This window comes from Coturnix japonica, chromosome 3, assembly GCF_001577835.2.
Source record: "Coturnix japonica isolate 7356 chromosome 3, Coturnix japonica 2.1, whole genome shotgun sequence".
Lineage (NCBI taxonomy): Eukaryota > Metazoa > Chordata > Aves > Galliformes > Phasianidae > Coturnix > Coturnix japonica.
This window is the reverse complement of record NC_029518.1, coordinates 21,204,825-21,231,039: the sequence shown is the minus strand read 5'-3', so window position 1 is coordinate 21,231,039 and position 26,215 is coordinate 21,204,825. Positions and strand designations below refer to the sequence as shown.

The 26,215-nt window shown below is 38.6% G+C and overlaps 1 protein-coding gene and 1 long non-coding RNA gene across 4 annotated transcripts; one reads left to right on the top strand and one right to left on the bottom strand.

The window, feature by feature from the left end:
- Positions 1 to 1,015: 1,015 nt before the first annotated feature.
- Positions 1,016 to 23,295, bottom strand: LOC116653115. 2 transcript variants are annotated; one of them, XR_004306481.1, is made up of 2 exons: positions 22,123 to 23,295; positions 1,016 to 7,434 (listed from the first exon to the last, which is right to left on the bottom strand). It is a non-coding gene; the product is annotated as an uncharacterized LOC116653115 (long non-coding RNA). The 2 variants fall into 2 exon arrangements; XR_004306480.1 differs by lacking the exon at positions 22,123 to 23,295 and adding an exon at positions 21,103 to 21,189.
- Positions 21,252 to 25,283, top strand: LOC107311190 (cytochrome c oxidase subunit 7A-related protein, mitochondrial). Of its 2 annotated transcripts, XM_015857530.2 has the most exons (3): positions 21,252 to 21,428; positions 23,526 to 23,660; positions 24,491 to 25,283. In XM_015857530.2, exons 1-3 carry the CDS (start codon positions 21,357 to 21,359, stop codon positions 24,632 to 24,634), a joined length of 351 nt encoding a protein of 116 aa, XP_015713016.1. In that variant the 5' UTR covers positions 21,252 to 21,356; the 3' UTR covers positions 24,635 to 25,283. The 2 variants fall into 2 exon arrangements, with proteins under 2 accessions (XP_015713016.1, XP_015713017.1); XM_015857531.2 differs by lacking the exon at positions 23,526 to 23,660.
- Positions 25,284 to 26,215: the final 932 nt, after the last annotated feature.

The window sequence follows — 26,215 nt, the reverse complement described above, 5'->3', positions numbered from 1 at the left end:
AGTTTGGTAACATTAGTCTTCTTAGTGAATTTCAGCTGTCCTTAGCTTGATACTAAAGTCCTTGAACAGTTTTGATTTTCTAATTAGATATTATTTCTCCATTGACAAGGATATAACTCAGTTATAAAGAGAAGTCACTATAAGGAAGAGGGAGACGATCTGAAGGTAGAAACAAGGTGTATAGCGTTCTAGGTCTCACAACAGATCAGAGGTTTCTAGCTGTGCTCACCAAATCACTCACTTATGTGATTCATTACGATGGGTGAAATGGGAGAAAGAAAAAAAAAAGCAAGGAGAGGAGGAACAAGAGGAGGTACAACGCACTTCAATTGTGTCTAAATAGCAAGGAAAGACCCATCTTTGTCACCTCCCAAGCCAGGATGTGTTGTAATTGATGTTAAAAAAAGATTGATTAAAAAAACTAATAATAAATGGAGGAATAGAAGTGCAATATATTGCCAAGCAGATGTAATGCATGTCCACTATTTTGGATCTTGCTTTGCCATTTCACATCACCGATGTTCCTTATCTCTCTTGTAGTCTACAATGAAAGGTTCTCCAGTTCTTCCTGAAGCAGTATAATTGATTTACAGTATTTTTCATGCTCAGGACTTGGAGTAGAAGAATGGATTCATCACATTTCACCTAACATGGATTTTTACTTGCACAACTATTTCTCAAAGTTATGCCAGAGCACTGAATGAACAGTGATTCATAAAGCTAACTTCTACTGAGTCGCAATGATTAGGACCTACCTTCCTCAGGACTTGGCTCACAGATAACCTGCCAATTTGGGATACAGTGGAGGAATTACTCCACCACTGTCTTAGGGGCATCAGGAGGAAATACCACATGAAGCAATTTTGAATGGTAAAATTAAGAACGTTTTTTTCATTTAAATGCTCAGTGTCGTAGAGCACAGGCAAAACTATCACAGAAAATCTCATCAGATGGAACAGAACAAAGTTTGTTGACACTGTAAAATATTCCTGGCTGCAAATTTATTTCCAGCTCCTTTTTTTTTTTTTTTTGGAATAATTACAGGAAGACTCACCAACTTAGAAGCACATCCAGCCTTCGTCATTTTGTTCATTACTATAACCATGCTGTTTGGCTCCTTTTACTACAGGGAGTTTTATTATTTTCTAGTCATGTAGGTAAAAATGACTGAAGTGAATCGACCCACTAATGTTTTTTCTTGATTTTTCAATGCAGAGTAATAAAAATTCACATTTGTACAATAACTTTCATATATTCTGTACAAGACTTTTTTAGAAGGCGTTATGATCTGAACTTCCTTTTTAAAACCAGATCAGGATCTGACATAGACACCACTCACTATTATTGTTAACAGGAACACCAGTGTCTTCAAAGGCTTAATTTTTAAGAGAACACCTAACTCCTAAGGGAAAGCTATTTTTGAAATTCATAGGTCCTTACATCAGAGATTGCTAACATGAACAAGTATTTTATAAGCCCTTTATTAAGAAAGGCTCCTTGCTTACAGGGCTTTCACTGGTATTTGTGAAACACAAATAAGATTATAACAAGGTCTGTGGAATTATAGCATACACAATGAATATACATCAACTATCACTATTGTCTCTACTTTTTAGTATATAACTGAAGTGAATAAAGAAATAAAGCTAAACCTTTAGTGCGAGAAGCTTTTATGAAGGTTGTTTTATAGTCTGTTAACATAATTACAGCAGTTATAAAAGAATCTGTCTCTCTAGCAGCCCACTGTCTTAACAATAATGTCAACAGATTTCAGTAACAGTAAATATGTATGTATATGTAAACATGTTACGGAAACAAAACTTTACGCTTTAAATGACAGTTGAATATTACTTACAAGTCATTATCATTTCTATAGACAGTAACTTACTAGGAAATGTGCAGTAGAAAAAAGTTGAATCTAGCATTTTCAGGTCTCCACTCTAAGGTCACTTAGGTGTCAGACCTGTTGGTAGAGATGGCATTGGTGAGTGGCTATTTCTTTGCACAAAAAGTTAGTGTAAGCAAAGAAAGGAAAGAGAGAAATATTAGCTCCTGTTCCATCCAATATTAAGCGAGTGACAACTGTTTGAATTCCTAAAGAAAAGGGTGATTTTGAGATGCGATACTCAATAGAATGTGCACAACCGTTATCAAATAATTGCAGAGAAAATTTATCTTCTGTTTCTACCTTCCAGTGTTTCAATTTGAAAATGTTCTCAAGTCTCACATGCTCATGCAGGACTTTAAAACACTCAAGAGAGTACAGAAATCACCCTCCAGGACAGCAATGCTTTCTTTTATCAAGGCAGCTATTTGTATTTGAGAAGACGATCCTGCCTATCAGTTTGCTTTCCCTGACATTTTGCTATGGCACAGTTTAGAGGGAGTTTTAAATTTAAAAGAAAATACAAACTTTGGTAATGCTAATCATAGTGGTAAACAAAGGCACACCAGATTGTTACTTTGGCGCTACATGTACCCAGTGGTGAAGAATAAAATACTATCTGTATTTAGTGGCAATACTATGAAATCTTGAATACAGTTCTAGGTAAGCCCCTGTTTGGGATGCAAATAAGACTGGTTTCAGATGGTTCTTGAAGAGCCAATTTGCATCAATTATCTGATGCAATAGATGATTTCCACCTACTCCATCTTCACTTTCATTCTAGTTTGGATGTCTGGATCAACACATTGCCAGATCACTGATCCACAGTCCTCGGCATTCTTAAGTGGATCAAGCTTTGCAGATTTAAAACAAAACCAAGAAGTAATTTAGATTATGTTACACACTGGCACTGGTGGGACAGCATTTTCTCTATGGTCCCAGATTTTGTAGGCATATTTCTCCAGTATTAGGATAGGCATATGTAATCCACAGGAAATGATCAGCGAACAAGTTCTTAGCACAGATCAGTTCAAACACCTCATTAGATCCTAATGTTATTTGCTGAAATCTGGTGCTTCATGCTCAGAATAAAGAATAGTGTGGCTTTCTGTTTGTTGTTTGTGAAGGTCTGAATGTCAATTTTGGTAATGTCTGTGGAAAAAAAAAAAACCAAACATCAAACCTCCACTAAAGCCCTTCCACTGAACATAAATGCTGTACCTTTTTTTTCTTTTGACAGGATAATTGAAGCTATCTGCATAGGCTGGTTCACTGCAGAGTGCATTGTGAGGTTCATCGTTTCAAAGAACAAGTGTGAGTTTGTCAGAAGACCTCTCAACATTATTGATTTACTGGCAATTACTCCTTACTACATCTCTGTTCTAATGACAGTTTTTACAGGGGAAAATTCGCAGCTCCAGAGGGCTGGAGTCACCTTGAGGGTCTTAAGAATGATGAGGATTTTTTGGGTGATTAAACTGGCTCGTCATTTCATTGGCCTTCAAACACTTGGTCTGACTCTGAAGCGCTGTTACAGAGAGATGGTGATGCTCCTTGTCTTTATCTGTGTTGCTATGGCAATTTTCAGTGCACTTTCCCAGCTGCTTGAAAATGGGCTGGACTTGGGAACAAAGAATAAGGATTATGCCAGCATCCCTGCTGCTTGTTGGTGGGTGATCATCTCTATGACCACAGTTGGTTACGGTGACATGTGTCCCATCACGGTACCGGGAAGGATTCTTGGAGGAATCTGCGTGGTTAGTGGCATTGTTTTACTAGCCTTGCCAATCACTTTCATTTATCATAGCTTTGTGCAGTGTTACCATGAGCTCAAGTTCCGATCTGCTAGGTATGGTAGAAGCCTCTCTGCTGAATTCTTAAATTGACCCAACTTGAATTCTGTTGTAGTTACTTGCTAAGCTTGTCTTAGAAGAGAACGGTGGAAAGCCCCTTCATGTTTTCTCCTTGACTGGATGGTCCTATGGAACAACATTCTCACCTGCCTGGAGAAAGCCCGTCACCATTCATACAGGAAGGATGGCTACCGATCTTGGGTACCTTGCAAGGAGAGAGAGTGATGTTTCGAATTCGAAAAATGAGAGAACAAAATGACAAAACAGGATTCAGAAGTCCTCAACCAGGCCAGCTTGGACTTCAGTTTGCCTTTCCACACAAAAGCAGAACAAATAAATGGGCTTAACACCGAGGTCCATCATTCCCATAATTACATCTTATATCATTCAGAGCAATGTGTGGCAGAAGTATATGCAGCTCTGAATGTTGTAGCAAAGACCTCCCTAACCACAGTTACTTTCTTCTGTAGAATCAAACCTTTAATAGAAGTGTTGTGCTTTATGAAGATCAACATAAAAATACTGACATTGATAAATGTATTTTCAGGTAGTTTAGTGGGAGAGCTATCCAAATTTTATATACACTCAGTTCATCTCCATCCACCTGAAGTTATGTAACTTCATAAGCATTCTTTTTCCACTTCATTAAACATTTATCTATATCATGGTGAAAACTCTCTAAGACAAATTACAAAATTTCATCACTTGAAATAATCTGGAGAAAGCACTGGAAAACAGAAGTAGCTTCTCCCTGTCAAATGAGACCCTCCATCATCTTTAAATTATGCAATCCTTAAGAAAAAGTGATATACTTTATGGAAGTTTTAAAAACAACTGCCCAAAAGATATCAAAGAAAGTGAAATATAGAAGTGCAAGTTGCACTTGGCAAAAGGGAATATTCTCCAGTGTAACTACAAATTAAAATGAATCAAGTTAGGTTCTGAAATGCTGTTCACTACATTTCTTGTGTAGTACTGCTAAATAGCCTTGTACTGTATAATTCTGAAAAGCTGCTATATAGAACTGTGCAGTTACATACTAAGACACGTTTAGGTACAGCTTTACAAATTTGGGTACCAATAAACATCAGTGAGGAATCTTATTACTAACCTCAAAGTTCAGAGTTGTCAGCATAGTTGAATTTGATGTGCTTGCCTTAAAATAATGCACTTAATATTACTGCGCTGTAGAAGCATCTTTTGTATACGTATTTGTTAACAGCTTTAGAAATAAAATGAGTACCACCTAGAAAACACAGATGTGGAACTACTCACTCAGAGAGAAGTATCACGTTGGCCAGTGACTGGTATGTCGAAGGCTCTACCCTGAAAGAGCACATGAGTCTTGAACAAGCTATTAGAATTTTATGTGGTCTCAGTGTTAAGTAGCCCTAAAGAAATACATTGAAAAATAAAATGTTTCTGAAGACCTGAAAAGAATTTTAGCAGCTTTCTCAAAGACAAGCTTGACTTTTCCTTCAGCAGTTTTAAAAGAATGTACTATTGAGTAATATTACAGACATACCTCCATTTCTTGTCACTGATGCATTCGGTGCACAGGTGGTCAGCTGTAAACTTCCCTATTCTGCTATACTTATGCCTTTTGTATCAGAATTATGTAGTTCAGAAATGTGCTCTTGCAACCACAGAGAGGTGAATATCAGTTAAGCAAGAAATTCTTAGGTGAGATTCACAGCTGATGTTAGCTAGGCAAGCAGTGACTTCAGAGACACTCAGATGTCTTACACCAGTGGAGATGCTGGCTCTGTATTCCTGCATGTGTACCTATATATATCCTGCATATATTATATATTATAGTCAGTTGCAATGTTTTCTCCTCCTTACAAAAAAATTCCTCCTTGATAAAACTGAAGTTTCAACCTTAAATCCAAACATAGCTGGTTGAAGAAAATGATATTCTCATCTTTTAATGAAAAGTTTGTTTTGGCAGTATAAAAATAAACCAAATTTCAAGGAGAAAACTTCTATTATTATTATTTTTTTTTAAACTTCTCTCTGTTTTCTATTCCTTTAGAAATGGAAAAACAAAAACAAACTAACGAGCAAAAAAGCAAGACCCAGTTAAGATCTTCTAACTACAAATTTTCATTTTATTTCCCTTGGGAAAAATACCAGTAAATGCCCTTAAAAATGACTTTGTCTTTTGTTCCTTGACCAAATCAATACTCTGGGGTAGAACCCTCCTCCCACAACTCATCATCAGGATGTCAATTGTTTGGAATCAGTATACAATGGAAATGTACTTTAAAGTATGTTGCAGTCTTGAATCCAAGACGAAATAAAACACATTGCAATACTACTCAATACTATAATAAATCTAACTTTTAGATGTCTGTATAAAGGGAAAAAAAAAACCACAAAAAAAACCCGACAACAAATTAATGCATATATTAATTTGTGAATATCAATTTGCACACTGAATCATTTTGTATAAGCAAGTACAGGAAATTTTCAAAGATTAACAGATTCAGGTTATATCTGGTACACAAACAAAATGTTTGGTCCTTTATGAATTGTTTTCCAGCTAATTAATCTGTTCCCAATGTAAAAAGATTAGCTACTGAAAATAATTGTGTAAAGGAATAAATCTGTGGAGATTATATACTTTTTTTATATAGTTTGTGTTCAATTTTTGTATGGCAAAATGTGGAAAGAATGACCTTATGTATTTTTAATTCAGCTATAATAAAATATTATTTTGAAAGTGCTCTCTTTATAAGACAACTAAAAAGAAATACTGTTGGGTTGGTTTGTCTGTTGTAGGGGCTTTTTGGTTGGTTTTTTTTTTTTTTTTTGTTTTTTTTTTTTTTTTTTCTTTTTTTTTTTTCCTGCTGGTGTCTTATGATTATCAGCATGTAGACTTTGGTTTCCTTAGAAACCAAGTTGAAGTAACATGATCTCAATGGTAACCTTAAAAGAGAATCTTAAACTAAGCAATTAGGGTTCCTGATTTCTAGCAGTATATGCTAGAACATTTTCTATGGACAAGTGTTTTACTTTTTTTTTTTTCTTCTTTTGTTCTGTTTTGTTTAGTGAAACTATAAATAAAATGAATTGTGGTAAAAAATAAGAACATATTTGAACAGGTGAAACTTTTACTGAAAGCGTACTTGACATTGTGTTTTATGCAGCCATTGGGCACAACGCTTTTAAAACACAGCACGTCAATGCCAAATGAGGACAAACTGGCTCATTTCTAGCATTTGCCAGTTTTAATCCAACACAATAAAAATATTTAATGGTTGGTACCTCTCTGATTGTTAGAAACGTTTGCAATTGAAACAAATTAGATAACAAACAAAATAATAAAACTGAAGATGAATGAAGACAACTTACAATTGTGACCCAGCCTTTCTGTTCACCTGAAGTTAAGCCAATGCCAATGAGTTCTGAAGTACCATTATCCATCTTGAAGACAGCAAAGGTTAATAATAACTTAGTGAAGATCAAACTTCAGATTTGATCCTTATGACTGACCTTCTGGGAACTGTAGACTGGCTGCCGACCTTCAGGGTACTCAGTGCAACTTAATCATTTAATAATTACTGAAATCACTGTAATTGAAAGGTGTCCACATTATATCTATCTTCCTTCTAGAGTTCTTCATGGAGCATCATCCTCAAAAACTGCAGAGAATGAAAGACAGTTTCCTTTGATGTAAGTCTGCACAGACACCTGCAAAAAATAAACAAAGGAAAAACCCCAATTAATTTAATCGACTGTTGATTTTTACAGCTTTATTATCACAGGGATCAGCCATTTAAACATGTGGAATTCATTCTTACTGCACAGTGGTTGATGTTACTGTACATTGCAGCAAGTTTGAAGATAAAAATCCCATACACTTTTCTTGATACCTATGTATTTAAAGCAAAAGGTTCTTGGTTTTTATATTATCTGTGAAATTTAGTCCCTGTGAAGGAATCAGTCTCCAAATTCTTTAGTGTTCAACTTTGCTGTTTCAGAAAGAAAACTCACGTCCTTATGTGTTCAAATCACTTGTCTCTTGCCCTCTCAGTAGTGACAAGATAATCTTAAAAGCTTCAAGAGCCTGCCAGCGGCAGCAATACACACACAGCAGACACTGAATTCCATATTCAAAACAGTGAGTCTCCATTAGCCAGCAAGACGAACAAGGTCTGCTTGCTCTACTCTGAACGTTCTTCCTCATAAGAGGTTCAGGATAAAACAACCATTTAGAATTTTGGTCTCTTGAGTTACCTTTATGTTTTTAATATTATCCTTTCCAGTGTGCTCATGTTTGCCAGAAAAGAACCTTAGCTCTGACTGGAAAAAGAAAATTTAAAAAAAAAAAAAAAAAGATTAAAAAAAAAATAAATCACTGATTTTTAGGAAGGGAAATTGTTCAGAAAACTCTCTTACTTGATTGTGAAAGAAAACATACACATTACTATATAGGACACTAGATCTTGCTATATAAACCAGATTTCTGTTTGTAGTAAAGAGATGTCCCTAAGCAAGAAAGGTCTTCTGGCTTTGCTAGAGCTACAGCAGTTTATATTAGCTGAAAATGTGTCCCAACACATGTGGAAGAAACAGCAAAACACCACTTTTATAGTGGAAAACTAATCTTATCTATAGTCTCTGAAGTGCAACATAAAGTAGGGAGAAATTACATCATTTTACAGATGATGTAATAGGATAAGCATCAAGAAGGCTGCACTGGGAGCAAGCACAACTGACAGTATGCTTGACAAGAAACTTTTAAAAGCCACAGAAGATGAATAATATAAATCTTTAGTCAAATTAATAAAATATGAATGTTTGCAACTACATGTCAGACTCCTTTATTCTTTACAAACTCAAATGTTTATAATTTTATAGAACATTTATATATTGTTTGCTTCTCTGTCAAGAAAAATGTATGCTATCATTTGGAAATGTAATGGATGTTTTCTTGATGTGAATACAGAATTAGATACCTAAAATCACAGAATAAAATTTACTGATTTTGTGAAATGTTTTGTGGGCTATGGGTCAAGACAAACATGTTTAACTGTATAAAATGTTTTACTTTTAAGAAACAAATTTGTTGGGTATTTGCATTGGTACCATGGCAAAAACTTTCTTTTTTTAACAAAACTTGGTTTTGAGGTTCTAAATAACAAGCTTCTCAGAAGCCTTACTTAACACAAAATCTGCATATTTAATCCACAAGCTATTGTGAGACAATAGAAGAACTTAGAGAGGGTTATTATTTCCAGCAACAGCAACTGAATATCATTGTAACAACATCTGGACAGAGATCACTGACAAGCAGTGTCTGTCCCTCAGGGCTCAGTAGTGAAACCAATGTACTTTGGTATCTTCACCAATGATACCAGGAGTGGGACTGAGTCCACCCTCAGCAAGTTTGCAGATAACACCAAGCTGTGTGGTATAGTCAGTGCACCCAGGGACAGGATGCCATCCAGAGACCCAGACAGGCTTAAGCAATGAGCCCAGGAGCCTCATGAGGTTCAACAGATCCAAGTGTATGGTCAAGCACCTGTTTGAGGGAGCCCCCCACTATCAGTATAAGCTGGCAGATGAAAGGATTGAGCATAGCCCTGCTGAAAAGAAGTTGGGAGTACTGGTGGATGGCAAGCTGGACATGATCCAGCAATATGCCCTCACAGCCCAGAATGCCAACTGTATCCTGGGCTGCATTGAAAGAAACCAGCAGGGAAAGGTGATCCTGCCCCTAGTCTGTGATGGTGAGACCTCACCTTCAGTACTGTGTCCTGTGTCCAGATGTGGAGTCCTCAGTACAGGAGAGATGTGGATCTGTTGGAGTGTGTCCAGAGGAGGGCTTCAAAAACGGTCCAAGGAATGGAACATTTCTCCTGTGACACAGGCTGAGAGAGCTGGGGCTGTTCAGCCTGGAAAAGACTCCAGGGAGACCTGAGAGTGGCCTTTCAGTGTCTAAAGGGGGCTATAAGGAAGAAGGGGACAGACGCTTTAGCAGGGACTGCTATGATAGGACAAGGAAAATGGCTTCAAACTAAAAGAGGGAAGATTTATATTGGATATAAGAAAGAAGTATTTCACGATAAACAGTAGTGAAATGCTGGAACAGGTTGCCCAGAGAGGTGGTGGATGTCCTGTTCTTGGAGACTTTCAAGGTAAGGCTTGACAGGGCTCTGAGAATCCTCGTTGAAGTATAGCTGTCCCTGTTCATTGCAGGGAAGTTGGACTAGATGAACTTTAAATGTCCCTTCCAACTCAAAAAGTTCCATGTTGGGTTGGACTTGATCTCTAGAGGTCCCTTCCAACCCCTACAATTCTGTGATTCTCTGATGCTGATGATAATTATAGGCAACAGAACTACTGAATAAAAGAAGAAAAAAATAAACAGCAGAAAAGAAAAAGCAACCACGTAATACATTTGTTATTCCTTGGGAACTATACAGAAGAACAAATCTAGAACAATTGATCGAATTTGGCTTCAAGTTCACTGAAATATATTCATAGTTCTGGAGTTTCAAAGTAACAAGAAGGTCCCCCGGTGCAATGCTTACATTGTTGTGGCTCATGATAGGAACTAAAGGGATGAAGTAAGAATAGTAGAGATGATCTCTGGTGATTCATTAAGTGCAGCCATTTCAAGTGTACTTCCAAATATGAACACAACTAATGTTCTTTAGAAAAAAAGTTTGAATATTTTAAGAGATCTATGAATTATCAATTACTCTGACATCAGCCCACTGAATTATTATGAAAATGAACAGACTTTGGTTGAGAACTCGTGAGCATTTTTACTTCTCACTTATTTATCAGTTTTCTAAGTTTTCACATAAAATTAACGACATGAGTATGCTTTGCAAACATTTTGCTAAAAGAACTTCTGAAATATTTTGGAAGCAGAAGCTCTCTGTTTTTAATGTTTTAACACATTATTTTACAGGCATTTTCAGCACTTGCATCTCCTATCGATCCAAGATGTAACCACAAATATACTGAATACCAAAACGTTAAATAGGATTCTTGCTATTTCAGGGAGTATTTCTAAAAGACTGTGAAGAGATTCAATCAAATCTAGAAAATCAGAAACTTTAAAAATGACACTCTTTTCCTTATTCCAGAAATTCTTGACTTCAATTTTTGTTTTTCTATCTTTTCATTGCTATTTTACTAATACTAAAGCAGCAAATAGGAACCATAATGAGGATCAACCAGGCTTCTGTTTTCCTAAGTAACCTACAGCCATGGGTTAAAATTATGTTGCTCAAAAAAACAAAACAAAACAAAGCAAAACAAAACAAACCCAAACACATAATCCAAGACCAAAACACAGCACAAAATAGGTAACAAGATGAAAGTGCAAGCAAGCCAACACTTTTTCTCTGCAGCGTGAACATCACTAATTTGTTGAGTCTGGTATACTTTAAAGTATTCAAATAAAATCCCTCTCCTCCCCCTCCATTTTAGAGTTGCTCACACTGGATGCAGCATTTAAAAGTTGATTGTTCCTATGTTGCAAAAAAACCTTTGTCATCAGTACTGGCTGTGCCAAGATAGCAAAGCTTCTCGCCATGACTTTGTTGCTAGGGTTTAATATTCCAACTGGATGTCAGTTAAATCATTTGATGGAAAGCTATGAAGAAGTAAAACCAAGGCTGTTTATTTGAATAGTATTCTGAATCCTTGACACTATGTAAGGATGCTATTGTATAGAAACTACATAAATGTTATAGAAGAGAAACAATCCCAGCAGGGTAATTTCTAAGCACAGTCAAGCAGAGGCCCGCTGAAAAGAAAATTTTCAGTAACAAAATTATTTCAGTAAAAAATAAACTCAAATCTAAAAGTGTGGATTCCTTCCACAAAGCTTGGCTTATAGCCTTCAAATCTATATGGATTCCTTGAGTATCCCTGCCTTTGTATGCAGTGACTTCAGGCTGCTCCTGCTGGGAATAAACTGAGCCTGTAGGTCACAACAGCTTTTTTAATCTACATTGCTTCAAGAAACTCAAGAATCAGGTACATCTGAAGAGAAAAAAAGTCAGGGATGGGCAATGAGTACAGAATTAAAACTAGCTAAGATAAATTTTGCTCTGCTTTTAGAAAAATCTGCTTCACATCTGAATTACGGAAGACAAAGGCTTGCACATACCTGCCAGATTATCCTCAGCAAGACCAGGGACTGTGAAGCTCACCGGTTTCCCTCCGTCTTCAGCATCTCTATCCTGCTTGTTTCCTTAGACTTTCTCTTTTTGCCTAATCCTCACTCAAGGAGCATTACGGTTAAATATTAACATCCCACAACTGAGGCACCTCTTACCTTTGCCTTCTCTTCACATAGATTGTCCCAGTCACAATTGAAATGCTATTCAGATTAGATAGCTGAGAGCAAATATCCATTACATTTCTCTGTGTCAGTGTAGGAGAAAAAAACTCTCTCCTCCTCCACAATAAGTGTCACATATAATGGGAAAGAAACAGTCATGCAAAGCAAAGCAGTAAGTCATACAAAGCTTTTACAATTCAATACAGAATAGTCTAAATCATCCACATCCTACCCTTCGCCTACAACTTCAGCCTGGCCCCTCACATCCTGCAGCCCATTCAAATCCACTTACACATCTGCATTAAAGGTCACCAACACTAGATGACCTGGCAGCTAAATAGGTACTGCCAATGGAATGTCCATGTTGCTGATTTGTAGTATCAAAAAAAATTAGAATGCCCCGAGTTGGAAGGCACCCATGAGAATAGTCAAGTCCAACTCCTGGCTCCTCCTAAGACCACTCGAGATTCAAAACATATGTCTAATAGAGCTGTTCATAGACTTCTTGAACTCCAGCAGCTTGGGGCCATAACCACTGGTAGCCTGTTCCCTGCCCACCACCCTCTGGAACTGACCCTGTCCCTGACTGCAACTGCCCACCCCTGACACAGCTCCATGCCGTTCCCTTGGGTCCTGTCGCTGTCACAAAGAGCAGAGATTAGCGCTGCAACCTGCTCCCTGTGAGGAGCTTTAGATGCCATGAGCCTCCCCTCAGCTCCTCTGCTCTGGGCCAAACAAACCAAGAGACCTTAGCTGCTCCTCATAAACCTTGTTCTCCAAACCCTTTACCCTTCTGGTAGCCCTCCTTTGGATACTCTGTAACAGCTTTATGTACTTCTTAGATTGTGGCACGCAAACTACTTGAGATGAGACCCCACAGTGCAAAGCAAAGCGGGACGACATCTTCCCTCTCCTGGCTGACAATGCGAGGCCTGGGGCACACCAGGTATGGTCTTTTTGGCTGCCAGTGTACGCTGCTGACTCGCATTCAGTATTTACTCCTTTATTTTTTGGTTTATTACTAAGATGTTACTTCTACTAGGCATCTGCAAAGCAAATAAGACCAAGCTTGAAACATGCATGTCCATCCTTTCCACCAGTGTGCAACAGCAATACTAGCAGCAACTGACAGCTCAGAACTCACTGTACTTTCCTTTCACCTGGTGTTAAAGAATTCAATTTAAGACCCAGCTGAGGACTCATTACTTTACATTCCATGGCCTGGGGGCATTTATCACTACTCAGAGGCTAGAACTGTTGTGCAAATTGAAAGATCATCACAGAGAGCAGATGGAAGACTAGTTAATGGAGAAAAAAAAAGAAAAAAGAGATAGGAGTAGAGTGATAGGCAGAGGTTAAAAGTACTAACTCTAACTGTGCAAAATGCTCTGAGACGGTTATGAAGTCCTTTCTAAAAGCAACTCATCAAAAATTAAGAACAGACAATACAGATGATTCCCAGACACCAAACACAATAGGGCTTCACTGTGCTTTCCAGCCTTCCACCCCATCACTGCTAATGTCCTGCCATGCCCTTCCTGAGAACACATCTCTGCTTTCCTTTGCTAGACTTTTTCAATCCAACTCCCTTCCTCTTTGGTTCCTACCGTTTTCATAGCTGCCCAATTTTCTTTCTCTCACCAGATGCACTGGCCTCTGTGTGAGTAGCAGATACTTCTGAAATGGTCTGCTTTCTCATCCTGCCTATTTCTTTCCATCTTACTGTCATCTCTGCAGGTATATATGTAAATTAAGTGTCCTACCCTTCAAGGAACTGCGTTAAAAAGCAGTTCGGCAGTCCGCTCATCTCTTGTAAGCATAACCCAGTGGGAATCTGCCTCCTTTAATGTGAAGAAACACTTTAAACACTTTCTCCAGGTTACACACTGACAATTTGTGTTTTACTATTTCCCTCTAAACATCTTGAGGAAGTGTATGTCTACAGAAGCAATCTTTCATATCACAGAGAAGACAGTCTAGCACCATCCCATTCCATTCAGCAGTTGTCTCTCTTTCCACTGGCTGATAATGACTACCCAAAAAACATATGACATCCACAGCAAGGAGATCCAAGGACTGGTCTGTGCAGGCTGTAACTCAAAATACACACAAAAGCAAACAAAAGGCTTTGATTTAAAGGCTCAGAAAAGTTACATCTCCTTTGAGATGAGTGCTGGAAATTTCCACGGACATGTGTCATCTCAGCATGGAGAGTCCCTCCCCTAGCTTTTAATCATGACAGTCGATAGACTAAACACATCCTGTTGCTGCTTACATGAGTTGAAGTTGTAGTCAGCACCATGTCAACCAGTTTCTTGCACTCCAGGCTAATATTAACATATGCAGCAAAGTCTGCTGTGGTCAGTTCCTGAATCTGGGCTCCCAAGCAACATCTTCAGCAATTTTCTCCTGATATTTTAAAGCACAGTATACTACAAACAATCCTTACTAATTTGCTTTTCAAAAGAGAATGAAACAAAAGCTCAGCTGAATTGTCTTGGAGACCACAGCAGGGAGATGAGAACTACAGTACTGCATTGAGCATTTTCACTGCTCAAAGACAATACGCAGATATGAAACAAAAGGCATTCAATGCACATGGTACATTTCATAGTAAAAACAGGGCAAATCCACTAAAGAAACATGCAGTTATTTACCAGTGGTCATAAATGAACCACAAGATCTCTAAGATGTTTTCTATTTCCTCTTCATCCATCAAAAATGAAAATAATATTTCACTATTTCCTATTTTTTGTAACCAGCTTCAAGAATTTTTTAAGCTTTTGGGATGAAAATGCTCAAAAAGGAAAAAAGTGAAAACATACTGACAGGTATTGTTCCAAAGTCCAAACTAGTTTATGTGCAGAGCAAAGTCAGCTCTTAAGTTACACTGAGTATATATGGACCTTAAGTAAAAACTTAATGGTGTTTGGAGAACAGTTCCATTGTCTATACCCATAAAATTGTTCTGTAAGGACAGAAAGTAGATCTCGCTCTCAATTCATTTCTCACTGAAACAGTGCAAACATGATGTTATAATGCAATAACCTAGTGAAAGCAAAAGAAGAAAGATGGAAAGAAACTAAAGTAATATGGTTCCTTTTGTCTTAGCATAATCTCTACATTATAAGGCAAGTGTTTAGCCAGTGCTGAGAGGCTTGAGTCTGGAGGCTCAGATTATAGTAATCTAATACTGTCTGTCTGGTGGCAAATTGATTTGAGATGAGCAATTTAATTGGGGTCAAAGCAGTACCTCCAGCAATTCTGAGGACACATAGAAGCAAGTTTCTATTCTGCCTTTGAACAGCGAGCAACAGGAGCTCTTGTCAAAAGGACACGGAGAACCCATCAGGAAACTATAATCCCATTGCAAAAATCTAAAAGGAGAACTAAATCCGGGACGTGAAACCATCAAGAAATCATGGATTAAAATGCAAGTAAAATCATGCTGCCAAAACTCAGTCTCCATACCTCCTCATCTTTTGAAAGCTACAAAGGAGGACATGGCACTCTTATTAGAACATTACCGCACTATGAATCCTTCTGCAAGCTCTGATATTCCCTAGCAAAAGAGAACTCAGATTTTCCCACTACAAGAGCCCAGACTCCTACACACTGAGCCGAATGAAAATCTTCACAAACAATTCTTATAACAAAGCCTAAGCAAGACAAGTCAGTCAGAGTTGGTTCAGCAAAGTTTACTGTGAAAAGCCTTTAGCTGACAGGCATCTGTAGCACCCCAGCACTCTTCAGCCCATTTTTGCAGAGCTGCTACTGCACTTCTTTCTTTCCCTTAACTCCAGATTTTCTCAGTGTTCTCCCACTTTAACCAGATCTTCCCAACTTCTTTCTCCTATGCAGGGAAATGCTGTTAGGGTTTTTTCATCTGCTATGACACCCGGTTTTACATGTGTCTCTTCTGACAACAGTAAGAAAGCACAGATAAGTATACAAGAGCTGATAAAATATTTTAAAAAGTAAAAATACAGCTTTAACATGGCAAGACAAAGGGTGAAAACATCTAAAAACTTGTAAAAAACATATCTGAGTTACAATACTATGCGAAGAGTCTACACTGGAACACTTGAATACCTGCCTACAGGATGTCAGTGAGGCTACAGGACGCTGCAGGGAAATTAACGAGGGGAGTTACAAATGTATTATAGCATAACAGATCCTGCTGCTGGAAGAATTCAATCCTCAAAAATAAACATTTTAAAAACTATTCAATTTTCAAAGCTGAAGACACTGATCACATGGCAGCAATCTATTTTTATTATGTTACCTCTGATGTACTAAATGATTCATAAAACAAGAACATTTTCTATGAGAAAGATTTCTCTAGTAACCACACAATTGACATTAGTATTACTAAATTTAAGCATGCCTTTTTATACTTTGCCTTCTGCAAATCAGCCAAACAAAAACCCATTAAAGTACAGCCTGCCGAAAAATAATCTGAGCAAAGCTGGGCGTTCTGAGTGGGTATAGTGAGAGTTCAGTCAGCTCTCAATAACTTTATCTCATGGCAGTACCTGGAATTGTGCCCTAGAGGTAGCAGCAGTGATTCTAGGCAGGCATCAGGATCTAGCAGATCCATCTTCACACCCTATTTTCCACAACTTACCAGGTTATGCCCCCTATGGGAAGCAGTGCAGACAAGTGATGGAGTGAGGTGCAGAATGAAACAGTGGATGCTGAAGATCAGACATCCACACCATGCACATTCCAGGTAGGTTTATTTCAGACTACTTCTAGTCTAGGTCACTGCTGGGAAAGGATAAATTAAGTCAAAACATTTCATATAAGATAGGCAGCTGATAATATCTAAAGTCATAAGTGTGAGCGACTCCTGAGAGGGCAAGAAAGCAAAAGACTTAAGCATTCAAATCAAGCCTCCTGCTATCAATAGCCCTGTACATTTCCAAGACAATTGTATTTAGCAGTTAATATGGGGAAACAGCAGAGAATCTTTCCTCAGCTGGGCTCTGTAATATTGTCTATCTGCCACATGTTATACAAATTGCACAGGATATTTTGTGTGCCGTGTTTCTGTGGGGTTTTTCGGTTTGTTTCTTTGTTTATACATCATCTTGATTCATTTAGGGAATTTGCTACAAAATCGTTTAAATATGCAGTCATCTCTGGTCTCCAGTCTTCATGCATTTGCACATGAAAAGGCTGACAAGAAGAAATGAAAAACGATGACAATGCATCATCCTCCCAGTATCTACAACAAATCTGAAAAATTAAGCATTTGCTGTGGACTGTTGACTGTTTGGAGATAAACACTCGCAGCCCAGGGAGAGGCAGAAGGGAGATGAAGGAAGATTTTGGCAACAGTGTGAAAATAAATAACCTTGAAGATACATTTTACCACTAGATGTTCAGAGATACAGCTCACTTCACTTGGGTACCTATTTCACTACACATATAATATTAAAAGACTAAAAAGCCTAAGGTACTGCCACACCAAGACTTCTCTTCTGGTCGCAGAGTCAAAAAACATACCAGAGTAGAAAAACACAGATGTGCTTTTGAGGTGTTGTTGTCTTCATCAGTCAAAAGCAAAGCACAAATGATCCTGTCTCTCAGCATGGTGTTTGAAAAGTGGTAAACAATGTAAGCCATAAAGAAAAGGTATACAAATTTCAAGACTATTTTTTTAAAAAGTATATAGTGTGTTTAGGTAATTATTATTTTAACAACAGAGAACACTGATGGCTCAATCAGATGAAAAGTTTACCTTCAGTTCTGCAATTCAGATAATACAGGGAAAAAGAAAAAGCAGAGACAACAAAGCTGGGAAAAAGGATTATTTACTGGAGGTCCCTACAATGCTTTTCACATCTGAAAAGGGAAGAATTAAACAATCACTAACCTGGAACAAACAACTGCTTTCACAATTTCCATTCTGCTGTTAAACATGCAACACAATTGCAAAGCAACAGACTACTAAAAGCATAACTTATTGCCCCAGAAGCTTTATTCAAGCACTGTGCTGTACAAGAATTGTATCACCAAGTTTTCAATTCCTTACTTATATTTTGAGTTAAGTTCTGCTCTCAAAACCCGAAAAGAACATGTTATAACAAGAGATAGATTCCCCTAAATCAAATTCAACACCTTTAAAATGATTCCTCAATCCTATAGCCAACACCATGTCATCTTTGACGACAAATACCAAACAATGCCAAAATTGCTATTGCTACTAAGTATTTCTCAAGCAGAAGCCCCACATGAAGACAAAAGTGCCCATGAAACTAAAGTGCAATATTGTTTCTAAACTCACACTGAAGATTAATAGCTCACTTTAACCCTATGTCCCTTATGGAGAAGAAAAAAAAGAAAAAAAAGTCACAAGGATTTTCTAAAAGAAAGGCACAGAAACTGTGGTTAAATTTATACTCGCATTGTAACTACATGGATAGCTTTACAATTACAAGCTGTTTTAATCAATTTTCAGCATTGTCAAGACTGCTGAAGAGAACTCTTTCAGCTTACAACAGTATTTCCAAGTGTCATCTGTGATGTATCCAATAAATTCAGCAATAAAGCACCAATAAACTCAGGTAGCTTTTATCAACAATCACTACTTGAGGTACCATTCTGTGCATAGGATTTATTTCTTCCAGTTGATAAAACGATTCAGACAACATGTTTACAATGTCACAGTCTCTTACATTAATAGAGCTTACGCCTGGTGATCATCAACTAGTTTGGAGGTTTGTATACATTATACATACACACAGATATACAAGGCAAATATTAAACAAAACCATTCTAATGCTTTAAAAAAAAGGAGTACTGCATAAACAAAACATAAGTGCACACAGCAATTTCATGTTCTAAATCCACCCACACAGTTGTTCTCAGGAATTCAAGGACAGATCTGCATGGGCAGATTCACAGAATTTGAGTTGCAGACATCTGTGCTGAAATAATGATCAGCATACGAGGGTGTCGTTCATTAAGCAATTGAATAAGGTCTTGTTTCTTTATTTATTTATCCTCAAACTGAAAATAAAAACACAACAATTTCATCAACAAAAAACCCAGAATAACCTCAAGGTACTCTGCTTCCTTCATTTACTCCCCTAGAAGCACAACCTTAAACACGCATGTATGAAATCAGCTACTTTAAAAATCCTGGAAAAATAAATGGATAATGTTAGACTACAGCATAGCTTGTAGACCAGTATTTTCTCCACCTTCTGCCAATATCACTCCACAGATGAAGGTAAAACAGCCCTAACAGACTGGCTGTAGTTATCAGTCTCCATGAATTGCTCATCTCACTGCCTAGTAGTTAGAATTCAGCTTAAAGTCTGATGCAGAAGCTCTCTTCCTGCCGGGACACTTTGTTTACATTAGCTCTGCATACTTCCATGGTTCACAGAAATGACCCATCCTCCTCTAACACTGCTAGGGAGAGTGACCTTGTTTTGCCCCCAGTCACTTCCTATAGCAGTAGTTTTACAATCCAATTCCATATTCTGTCAGCAAGTCTGATAAGCTAAAAAGTCTTCAGCAAAAATACACAGACTAAGAGAAAGCTGGACCAAGAGCCTAAAGCACAGACAACTTTCTTTAACAGGAAGGGCTTCATATTATCTTTTTATTATTATTATTATTTTAATTTTCAGGGAATATCTCTGTGCTTTTGTGTTATGAGGATAATAGAAACTCCACTTGTAATTGATTTTAATTGTTCTCCCATGTATCTCTTCTGCAAGGCAAAGAATTCCCAACCTTCAGTTTCCTGAGCTAAAACAAAAGAGAGACAGCCCTTAGGTTTATGCTTCAATAGCTCACTTGTAAGGATTATAACTCAAATTAGTTAACTGAAATAAGTGATGCATTTGCACATTTTTCCTTCACTCCTCAGATCTCCTTTCTGTAGGTTTCAGTCAATGCTGAACATTTCAAGAACTTGACTCAGCAGAGCAAAGAAAATGGCATCGTCTCCATATGAAAGCTGCCACAATCTTCTCCAAGATTCTGGATGTGTTCACATCGGAACAAAATGTAGAGGAATGAGATGTGACAGAACCTTAGTAAAAGAGCTTGCTAAGCAAACCTATTTGCCTTCACAAATACTGACTGAGCAGGGCAGGGGGAGCTGTGGTGCACATGCAGAAAATCAGGCCCCAGGAAAGGGTTCGCAGCAGTCACAGTACAAACTAGATCTTATGGACATCCACAGACTGAAACAGTTTGTAAATAAACATAGCCACAATTCCATTCTAACAGAACACGTGTATCCTATCTTCAGCATCTCTGTTCTTTTATAGGCACATTTGCAATCAAGCTCACCTTCCAGTTTTAGTTTTCCCAGAAATGAGCAGAATTCTGAGCTGCAAAATCCCTTCCACTGAAAAAAATACAGCCCTCATTCCAATTCATTAATACTTCCTGGTCTTTAAAGCTACAGGGATTTCACAATTCTTCCTGTAACATTTACAAAATGCCTTCATAAACCTCCTACTTACTGAGCAAACAACACAGCACTGCGGGTTAATGTCCCTAATACCATAAGTAGACGTTTTGACTGTGTCACACATACAGCATCCTGCTGGCTCTCCAGAGGACAGCAGAGATGGACCGAGTGGAACAGCACCCTTCATGGTGATGACATCTCGTAGGCACAGCTAGGGCTGCAGGGACTGCACTTTGCAATTACGCTTAAGCCCACAGCGCAGCTGTAGTCCCACACAGCCCACTAACCATCAAGTATCATCACTGGATCATCTTTTACTACGCTGAGCTAAGACCCCAGCGCCAGCCTAGGGGAAACTTGCAAGGAGAACTCAAACGCAACATTTGAGCTGCGAGACGCAGGTAACAACAGCAAGCTTTTACTACCAAGAGCAAACTGCCTCACACTCAAACGAAACAGACACAGAGTCTGGTCTGTGTGTGTGGACTGGATTCATTTTGGGTCTAAATTACGGGTGTGAAGCCGGCTCCCACAGACCTCCCAGAACCAACAGACACCAGCCCGCAGCCGCCTCGCAGGCGCAGAGCGGCCCGCCCTCCCTCAGGGCGCCTACCCCGTGCCTGACGGCCGCTGCCTGCCCGGCTTCGGAGCGGCCCCGCGGTACCGCAGCGCACCGAGCCTCGTGTTGCCTCTCCCTCAGGCGTCTCTTTTGCCCTCGCTCCTTCGGCTTCTCCTCGGGGCGCTGCTCGCAGGCACTCGCTGTTGCCACCCGTGGGCCCTCGCTCGTCCTGGCGGCGCAAGGAGCCGGCGGGGTCCTTCTTCTCCGCGCGTCGCCGCCGGGGGGTCGTGGGAGCTCGCGTCCCCACCATGTACTACAAGTTCAACGGCTTCACGCAGCGCCTCGTCGGGGCTGCGGCCTCCACCGCCTACAACCCGCAGGTAACGGCGCTGCCGCCGCCGCCCTCGCCCTAAGCGCTGTGGCGGCCGTGACCTTCGCTGCCCTCGTCCTCCAGGCGCGGCCTGGAGCCCCGCAGGTGGAGCGGTCCTGGGGGTTGCAGGCGGACTTGGGCCGCCCGGTATTGCGGGTAGAGGCGGGCAGCAGAGCAACACTGCGTTCGTCCGCCTCTCTGGTCTGTGCATGTGGAGAATGCAGCTACTGAAAGCGTTACAACCTTTGTTTCACAGACTGCGCGGATATAGCAGCTTACTTACAGGAAGATAAAGGCAAAAACCAAAAACAACGACCAAAAGCAGCCATTCTTTTGCATGATGCTTACTTATCTATTTCAGAAGGCCTTTGTGACAGTAACATGACTGCACATACTAACAAAAAACCCCTTAGCTTGAGACTTGTTCTTTCTGACTTAGAAGATATTCTTAAAAGACTTTATTTTAGCACGTAATAAAACTATGTAACACAGCATGAATAATTCAGCCCAGTTGAATAAACGGGAACTTTCTCAGCCAGTGCAGGTGAGGGGTCAAATAGGTTAAAAATTGCTGCTTATATTTAAGAGACTAATGACTGTAGTGATCATTACATATACAGTACAAAGTGTTCACTCAGAGAACTGGCTTGTATTCAATACAGTAATAGTAATGGGACCATTTGAAAACACTCATCTAATTTTACCTGATAGCTGTACCCTCGTTCTTCAAGGCTGATCATAGCCCAAGTAGAAATGTTGCTGTGCTGCTTTATCTTCAGCTGATCACCTTACTTTGCTTGTACCTAATAAAAAATAATAAAAAATAATAATAATAAAAAAAATCTACTAATCACAGATCTTTTAACTAGTTGAGACTTGGTTGAGAAACTCTGCTGTGTAACCTTTCATATTGTAGATTATACTTTCACACAGAAACAAAATCGCTTAAGTCTGTTATCGCAATGCCACCACAGCTTCATGTGATCCTATCAAAAAGCATTCTTGTGTTAATGATAGCAAAGATCCCCTCTTGGTCTTCTCCAGGCTAACCAATCCAGGGTCTCTCATCTCAAAATACTGTTCAGTTTCAACTATTAAGTAGCCCTTCAAGCTGGAGTTAGAATTCCAGTGCAGCCTTAGCTGCATAATAACATAGATCACTGTGAAGATCAATTGCTCCTTCTATTTGAAATGTAACACAAACAGAGTAACACAGCAGTGTTACGTCTTACATTTTGTGGTGTGTTAGAAAAAAAACAAACATACAGTTGTATCAGGAGCTATAATGCAGAACATTGCTGTCATGTGCTGAATTATAATGGCTTAATATAACAATAAAGGTAAGGAGGCCACCTCACAACTACTATGACTCTGTACACTTAAAATTTTATCCGTCAAACAGGATTACATAGGTTGTATATCAGAGTACAGCCATCTGAACTGAAAGGCAATTACAATGAGCTGCCTTATAGTACATGAGGGATGAAAAGCTGCAGCAGTATGCGAATAAGGGGGTGTTGTTGGACTTGTGTAACACAGCCACCAATTAAGGGCTTTGAGTATCCTTGAACACCTTGCCTACATCTCCTTTGCATTTTTTTCCCCTCTCTTCCTATTTTCTTTTTCCTTCCATCCTCTCCTCCAACCCATGCATCCTGATTATTTAAGGCTCAATTATATAGCAACTACCTGGGACATTTGGGAGGAAGAGTTAAAGTCTCCTCACTCTGTCTAACCCAAGCGTTGGGGATTCCCTGCTCCCAATCCTACTGCTGGTAGGACCCAGGTACTCTCTGCAAAACCAAAATAACTTGAACCAAATACCAGTCCAGAAAAGCTTATGATAACTATAGATTTGTCATTTAAAAGGGAAAAAAAAAAAAAAAAAAAAAAAAGTTTCTATAGTGCTTGTTAAGTCCAGTGTTGTATCTAAGAATATCTTTCATTAGTTTTCACTTTTTTTGTTTGTTTAAACCATGGGTCTTCATACCAAATATATATTTTTGTAATATATCCTTGCAATAACTGGCAGTGTGCCTGCCTAGTATGACAACTGGTACATTTACAAGTATTATATACCTTTATATTTTAATCTTTATTTATGCAGGGACTCAAACCAATAGTTTCCACTGAATCCCCAGCTCTGGTTTGTGGGACAACAACTAAACTTGCTTCAGATTTACCAGCAACTGATTCTTTCTTGGGTAAAAACCAGGTGCCAGACCTACAGAAATTTTTTCAGGTAATGACAACTTTGAGATTACAATAAAGAAAATGAAAAAGTGAACTGTATCTTGCTGTATTTTTACATGGCGGACCATTTCCATCATTCTACAATGCCTACATTTTTCTAGTTAAGGACGTATAGTATAACCTGTATTTCTTCCTCAGCCTTGCATGGGGCACAAATACAGAAAGTGAAAAGTCTAGTAAGTTTATCTTTTCATTTGCTTCAAAAAAACCCCTAAAAAACGTTTATTGTATTATTTGACTACTGGAAGCACTTTACATTTGGAATCCAAGCATATGACTGCAAGTAGAGCAGGAGGAGCAAAACAAATAGTTGTTTGGTGTATAGTAATTAAAAAGAGCACAGTAGGGTTTTCAAAGCCAGCTTGTTAGCTATGCAATTTGTAAGTGTACTGAGTCTTCTCATAAAATATTGTTTTTTCCTGTTAATTAAAACATCAAGAACATGCTTTATAACGTACCCTTTTCTCTTTCATGCCACTTGCATTTGGAATATATCAGTCTGACTCGGTGAATAACCTTTTCTATGTAACTTTTCACATTTTTTTTGTTAGTTACATTTTTCTCACCCAGGTCCTCTTTAGAAATATTTCACAATATATTTTTCTCTGCCTGCATTTAAATGGCTTTAACTAATACAATTAACTTGCTTTGCATTCATCCTGCTAAATGAAAGGCACTTGTTGTATCTGATTGTACGTTGCCTGTCAGTAAGGAGGTTTCTCTCTTGAAAATCTCTTAGTTCACCTCAGGTATCATGTTCATTATGCCTTCCATATGAGTGCTTATTTTCTTTTATTTATTTTTAAACTCTTCTTACAGAAAGCAGATGGGCTGCCTGTACACCTGAAACGAGGAGTTCCGGATAAGCTGCTTTATCGGACCACTATGGCTCTCACAATAGGCGGGACTATCTACTGTCTAGTAGCTCTGTACATGGCCTCACAACCAAGAAGTCAAAAGTAGATGAACCATAACTCACAGGACTCAGTTCTTTGAAAGACCTTCTGCGTGTTTCTGTCTTTACCTGCATCTTAATTCTGTTAGCCTTTAATGTTCATCTTTTCAGATCAAATTTCTTGGAGAAAGATGTTTCTAAATCAGTTGCCTTATGTGTTCTAGAAATTAATATAAACAATGGTTTTAAGCCATCAACTTACGGTTGCAGCTCAGCATTTGTTGTCTTGCAGGAATGTATGAAGTTGGAGAAAGCTGAACTTTTTCTTCCTCTCCCTACTCAGCTTCAGTAATGTTGGAGATGGGACAGAAGTGCTACTTTCTGGACTAGGCTCCACGTTCCTTAGTGGGAGCTTGCTGCTAGTTTCCAAAAGAGTAAAAGAAAATCATTTAATTATTATGACATACCAAGAACCTATTTCTAACATACACAGCTCATTTTACATAAGCAGGTGACAGTGGAACTTCTCTAAATCCTGGTATATTATTAAACACTTGTACCTTTGATGGTAAGGCTTATTTCCTTGGAACGTGTAAACTGGATTTATTTCATGTGAACATCACAGTATGAAGAAGTATCAGTTTTATCAGTTTTTGGACTTTTCATTTGTCAGATGCTCTCATGCAATAAAAATAAACACATGAATAATAAAATGGACAAGTATTGAATGTTTCATTTCATTCATGACCATTTCAGCTGGTCTGGTAGTACTGATGCATTGTTATTCACGTTTAACTTGTAGATTACGAACCAGAGAATTGGTTGATCTACCTTACTGTAACCTATTAGAAATGCTAACCCTCTTAAAACCTTATCTGGAACTCAGTGGTTGTTTTAATTATGTGTTTTAGTGAAACAGGTCACTGTATTACATAGTTCAGCTGTGTGTTCTTTCCAGTGCATACACAAATTTATGTACACATAGTTATTGTCCCTAACACAAGGAAAATTTAGAGCTGTTGGAGCAGATCCAGAAGAGATCCATGAAGACAACCAGGGGGCTGGATCACCTCTTCTATGAAAAGCCTCCAGGGATACCTCATTGTAGTCTTCCAGAGATTAAAAGAATCTTAGAGGCAAGAGGCACTCCAACTTTTTACAAAGGCAGATAGCAATAAAACAAGGGGCAATTATTTAAAACTAGAAGGGGGAGGTTTAGATTTGATGTTAGAGAATTTTTCACTCAGAGGAACCTGAGCCAGGTTAGATGGGGTTCGGAGAAGCCTGAATTGGGGGTGAGAGGGAGCAGCCATGCTAAAAGCAAGGGACTGCAATTGGATGGGCTTTAGTGACCCTTCCAATCCAAGCCATTCTCTGGTTTTATGACATGAGCATCAATGTCCTTTTCTGCGTGGGTGAAGGTCAAACTAATAAAATTTTGGTTTTTTTTCCCCTGAAATATCATAGACTTGAATCACAAGTTTTACACAAGTCCTTTCAAAAGGTGTCCTTCAATTTGATAGATTCTGCTCTTAATTTACAAACAGAATACTCACTACCAATCACTCAGGCAATGAGTCTGGATAAACACTGGCCTCTACGAGGATTCATCTCTCAGAAAGGTGAAGAAAACATGTAAAAAAGCAAAA